Raw genomic sequence first — 5,978 nt, 5'->3', positions numbered from 1 at the left:
AGGCTGTGCTCCGCGGTGGCCTAAGCAGCCGCGCGCTCTCTTCATTCGTGCCTCGTGAGGCAGCTGGGAAACATCAGCAGGCAGGGGAGGGGGCACAGAGCAAATATTCTCATCCCTCCTCCGCCGCATTGTAGACCTTAGATACAGCTATAATTCAGGTCACTGGGAGGTATTTTGAAAGGAACTGCCGCAGGCCATTAAAATTCGATTGCAATGCAATCCCCTTTTTTCTCCAAAAAGGTCAAGGTGGCAGACAAGAGTTCTCCTCCCCCATTGCATCCTCGCAACAATCCTGCGAGGGAGGTTAGGCTAGGTGAGTGGCTGGTCCGAGGTCACCCAGTGAGCTTCCTGCCCGAGTGGGGATTTGAACCCTAGCCTCCTAGGTCCAACACTCGTCCCACTGGTTCTGTTTTCTAGAAACTTAACCTTGAACATGCTTAAGTGCAGGCATTTGAAGCTTGTTATCAATTGCAGGAGAAGTAACTTGCCAGGTTGGCCCAAGCCATTTTGCAGCCTATGGGGTTTTTTTTAGAAAAAGAACCTCAGTGAAATGTGGTTCAGTGTGTGAGCTCTGATGACCTGGGTTTGAATCCCTTCTCCCAAGAAAACACCAAAAGGGTGAGGAGATACTTGCCTCCCAGCTTTCCTCCCTTTTTCCTGCTCCACATACAGTATTCACAATGTGATCTTTCCAGACCCCTCTATCTGTGGTCCTCTCAACTGGCAATGCTGAGGATTAAGCCTTGTGCACAGAATGTGGGATGCTCCCTTTCCCCCAGTTTTTAAGTTTGAGGAAGCGGTTCCAGTCTGTCCTTGCTATTTGCCCATGGCTGCTGGTGCCTCCTCCTTCCATGCTGACCACAGGAGAAAATCCCATCCGTTTTCAATGGATGCTGGTATTGGACAACAAGGAGAGGAAGAGGCAGAGGGAAACTGGGGGCTGGGAACTGTAGTTTGTTCAAGGTGCTGAGTTGTTAGAAGACCCCTACTCTCCTCACAGAGCTACAATTCCCATAATTCACTGTGAACAGGGATTGGGTTAAACCACTGTGAATTGTGGCTCTGTGGTGGGAGCAGGAGTTTCCTAACAACTGTCAGCACCCTTAACTATGTTTTCTAGGATTCTTTGGGTAAGACATGACTGTTAAAAGTGGTTAAAAAATATACGGTGCTGATGTGGCCTCACTAGACTAAGGGCTTCTACAGGAGACTATAGCGTATACCTTGCTGGCTATATGGCTTTTAAATATATGGGAGATTTGTCATATGCAACCCATCATAACATGCTCCTTTACATTAAGCTAACACTGGTTTGTATGGCTAAATGTTCAGATACAGTCCTACACTCCTTGAATATGAATGACCAATTCTTTATGAGCCAGGAATGTGGTATGTGCCTACAGTAAACTGCCTCAAAGGTTTTGCCTCTTGGATGACAAAGCCAGCCACACTTTGAAACAACTGTAGTTATCTATCGCATCTCCTAACAACTCTCAGCGCCCTTAAGCTACAGCTTGCAGAATTCTTTGAGGGAAGCCATAACTATCTAAAATGGTATCACAGTGCTTTAAATGTATGGTGTGAACGTGCCCAAATAAGTGTGAATCTTTTTACCAATAGTCTGCAATAAGGAGCCAAGTTAATGCAACTTTCCTATGAGAAATCAGCAATAGGAAGTGCACACATATTAAAAACATTTATAAGAAAGCTCATCACATGTAAAGAGAGGCCTCAAACTGGACCTGTCATCTCTCTTTATTGCTTCTTAATATAACATTTTAGCTTGGATATTTTCTCATTGAAAGCCTTACTACGTACATAATTTTCATTTTGCTTATTGTCCTTGTTATACTTGTGCTTAGTTTTATTCAATGCCACAAACCACAACCAATTGTTAATTTTTCTTTAACAAATTACTTTAAAAAATATGTTGAAGTTGTTTCATATTACAAGCATTTCTACAGAACAATATTGACAAGAGGGGATGTTCAGTTTTAAAACATAGAATCATAGAACTGTAGAATTGGAAGGGACCCCAAGGGTCATCTAATACAATCTCCTGCAATGCAACTCATTTAAATAAACAGCAAGTTCCATCTTCAATACTACGTTTGCAAATCAATTTTATTTTTAAAATTTGCTCTAACCAGCTACACTTTCTACTAATCAAATTGACTAAGGGTGCAATGCTATAATCAAGATGCAATGGTTAAGGAGCTACAGGATATGGCAGAAATGCCACCACTACACCATGATAACTCTATATCAGTTTATCTTCCCCATATTGTAAAAAGGGTATAGGCAGTGCTATTTTTCTAGAAAAAGAGGTGCCAGAACTCACCATGAACTCACCCCTTGTTCTCTTATAATGGCAACGGTGCCCACCTGAGAGGTGCCGGAACTAAGTTCCAGTAAGTTCCGGCTGAGAAAAAGCCCTGGGTATAGGGTTGTTGACTGTTCCCTAAATTTAACTGAACCTGCATGCTACACTAACATTAATACAGATGTCTTTTAAATACTGAAGTTTTGATACACAAAAACTACTGCTCAGGGACCACTGTACATGTATTGGGTCTCATTATTTGATCAAATTTAAGGGATTAGAGAAGGGCTGATTCCACAGCAAATTCCCCTCATCCTTCTCTCACCAGTCAAAACCATGATTAAGGCCTACAATCAGCATTGGTCTCTTTATGAAGCCAGCTTCCAATTCTTGATTTCTAAATTCTAATTAACTGCAAACTCTGGTTAGTATTAATCATGTTTAACAAAGGAGGTTCTCATATAATTGTTAACCATGGCATAGACCTGCAGAGGACGAGTGAAGGGAGACTGTGCAGGAGAGGGGACGGATTTTGATAAGGGACGTCCCAGTCTCACATCTCATCCTTTGTATTTTAATGAAGGCCAAGGAACAGGATGTTATAGCTACAGCTGCCTTCATTGTTTAGTATTTTTAATTTCCAAGTATAGTGATACATAAGAACCAGAACAGCCTAACCCTTCCCCCTTTCCCAAGATCTTACCTTGCAACTCCAGCAAATTAAATTCACCCACAACAATTAAAATGTACATCAATTAATCAACTAGAACTTTTGTTGATTGCTCTACTAACAGTGCAAGCCTAACCATGTCTACTCAGAAGTAAGCCCCAAATAATTCAATGGGACTTTAGGATTGTAGCCTAAATCAATTAGTACTCAGAACCTCAGAGTTTTTACTTAGAAGTCAGTCCCATTCAGTGCAATGAAAATTACTCCCTAGAAAGAATCCTTATGATCAGAAGCTTTTAATTTGCAGCCCAAATTCCAACAGGAGTTTGGGTAGTCCCTTATAATAAGGCAAGGACTTTCAAGGTCTTTCATGTGCAGACTACGCGTTAATAACACACTGACATAAAAACTTAATTTCACAGCAGTTCCTAAAATAGCACTTTAAAATCTTGATAATTTGTGCACTATGAAAACAGCATGTATCATATTCATTTAAAAAGGCTATATAACATTGTAATCTTATTGGTGATTACTGCATTACATTAGCTCACAAATTACTGATATATAAAACTTTTCAGATGAAACCTTAAATATAAACAATTCTTATATTAAATAGTCTCTCTATACATCTCCACATTGGTTTATATAAATTATCTCTGTTTTACAGCTACTAAATTCCATTAGTCTGTAAACAATGAGGCATTCATTGTGTATATCATGGCAGAAAACATTTGTAAAAAAATCTTCTTTATTTTATTTTGTTCAGTCCTCTTCCCATCAAGCAAGCAAAGACGGTCATCACCATTTTTGGCTTCACTTCTACCAAGTCATCCGGCAGGGCATATATACAAGCACCAATTTTCCGAGCAACTGATATAGCATATCTTGGAGAGAGAGAGAGAGAGATAAAAAAAGTAGCATTATTCATCTGGCATTGACTAATGAGATATAACAACCTTATTGTTGTAGCATAGCCATTATTTTGTTCTAAAGATCTATTGCTTATCAAATTCAGGCTACACCAAACAATAAGCATATCCATTTCCCTTGCCTATAAACAATTTGCAGCCATAGATGTGAAACAAAATATTACACAACTGCTATTTACTTACTATAATTATTGTTCCACCTTCCGGTATAAAATTTACTGCAGGGGTGGGTGAACTGTGGTCCTCCAGATGTTGGCTTACAACTCCCATCATCCCTGATCATGGGCACCACTGGTTGGGGCATATGGGAAATGTAGTCCAACATCTGGAGTGCCGTGATGTGTAGTATAAAACTACTATACTCAAATAATAAAAGATAACATGATTGTTCTACCCGGACACTGAGGTCCAGAGCCGAGCGCCTTCTGGCGGTTCCCTCACTGTGAGAAGCCAAGTTACAGGAAACCAGGCAGAGGGCCTTCTCGGTAGTGGCACCCGCCCTGTGGAACGCCCTCCCACCAGATGTCAAAGAGAACAACAACCACCAGACTTTTAGAAGACATCTGAAGGCCTGTTTAGGGAAGCTTTTAATGTTTGATGCATTACTGTATTTTAATATTTTGTTGGAAGCCGCCCAGAGAGGCTGGGGAAGCCCAGCCAGATGGGCGGGGTATAAATAATAAATTATTATTATTATATTATTATTATAACATGCAGTAAAAGCCTAAACAATAAACAAACTAATAATAGCGTGGCAGAGTCAAGCATGTTAGCAGCTTATACTTAGAAAGTATAAAGAAAGTCTTAGCTTGCTTCCAGAAAGATAAAGACTCTCAAGGGCCAACTTTCATGAGAAAGAGCAGCATATTATTGAAACCATACCACTGAAAATAGAATTTTATGTGCTTAAAGTCAAAAGGTAAGATTTTTTTGTGCGTGTCAGCATTTAAAAAAACTTTTAAGACAGTTCCTATGTGCAGCTTCCTATGACTGATTTAGAGCTGTGGCATTAAAGGGAAAGGCATTCAAAGAAAAAGGAAGAAATTAACATTGTATTTGAGCACTGGATTATGCCACCCATGAAAACTCTGGTATCCCCCTCTTTGGATGAGCAAGCAGCTTTATCTGAGCTGACAACAGTTCCAATATCATTTGTACATATAAAGCATGCTGAATCAGTGTTACTAACATTTGATACATAACTCAGCAAAAAGAAGTGGGTTGACATGCACACAGTAACACTGTAATGATGATCTGGGCCCCACTGAAGAGGTTTGGATGCATCTTTTTGATGTTTATGAGCCTGAATATATACCCCATCATCCCAGTCTCCTCATCCCTGATTGCACTGACAACAGTACACTTCATTAGACACATGATGTTAAAATATACAGGCAGGCAGATATGAAACAGAGGGCATTTATCTGCCAGCTGAGAATAACTCTTCATGGATCTGAAAAAGAAGGCTCTTCTTCACAGTAGCTTACAGCATAAACACTGTTAAGTCTAAGGTGCCACAGACCATTTGTTCTTTTTTTCTGTAACAGAGTAGGAATTAGTTGACATTTACAACTAGCCGTGTGCATCTAGGCTGTATCAGAGCCTCCATGTATAATAAAGGAAGAAATATTCTGCAAAGACTTACTTAGCATTGTTCAGTTTGTCTGTTTCAGAAAGATCTTCCCTCTTGACCATTTCTGGGCGGATTGCTTTTGGCGCAATAGCATCTATTAAATCTAGTACAGGTAAACTAGTGCTTATGGATTTGTCCTGGAAGGAGAAGGTGTTGAAAAGTTTCACTATCATTAATGAATGGATTTTCTTTAATACTCTTACCAGTATTTTCACCATGTATCTCCCTTCTCTTTATCCACTATCTCAGGGGTAGGCAACCTGCGGCTCCGGAGCCACATGTGGCTCTTTTACACCTTTGCCGTGGCTCCAGGGCGGATACTAGCGAGGGGAGGAGGCGCATTTTGCGCCCCGACACTCCCCACTGTGGCGGGCGCTGTACTGGCTGTGATGTCGCATGGGGGCGGTGCGTGCGTTAGTCACG

The 5,978-nt window shown here is 40.7% G+C and overlaps 1 protein-coding gene across 1 annotated transcript in view; it reads right to left on the bottom strand.

Moving 5' to 3' along the window:
• Positions 1 to 1,719: 1,719 nt before the first annotated feature.
• PLS1 (plastin 1) overlaps positions 1,720 to 5,978 on the bottom strand; it is a 56,119-nt gene continuing 51,860 nt past the window's right edge. Inside the window, exons 15-16 of the mRNA XM_079977941.1 lie at positions 5,568 to 5,692; positions 1,720 to 3,877 (exon numbers count right to left, since the gene is read on the bottom strand). Coding sequence (XP_079834067.1) covers positions 3,742 to 3,877; positions 5,568 to 5,692 — 261 coding nt within the window. The 3' untranslated portion in view covers positions 1,720 to 3,741. The remainder of the gene's footprint in view (positions 3,878 to 5,567; positions 5,693 to 5,978) is intronic.

The sequence above is a fragment of the Podarcis cretensis genome, assembly GCF_951804945.1.
Source record: "Podarcis cretensis genome assembly, chromosome: 5".
NCBI classification, from domain to species: Eukaryota; Metazoa; Chordata; class Lepidosauria; order Squamata; family Lacertidae; genus Podarcis; species Podarcis cretensis.
Note: the sequence above shows the minus strand (reverse complement) of the source record. Positions and strands in the feature narration are given on the sequence as shown.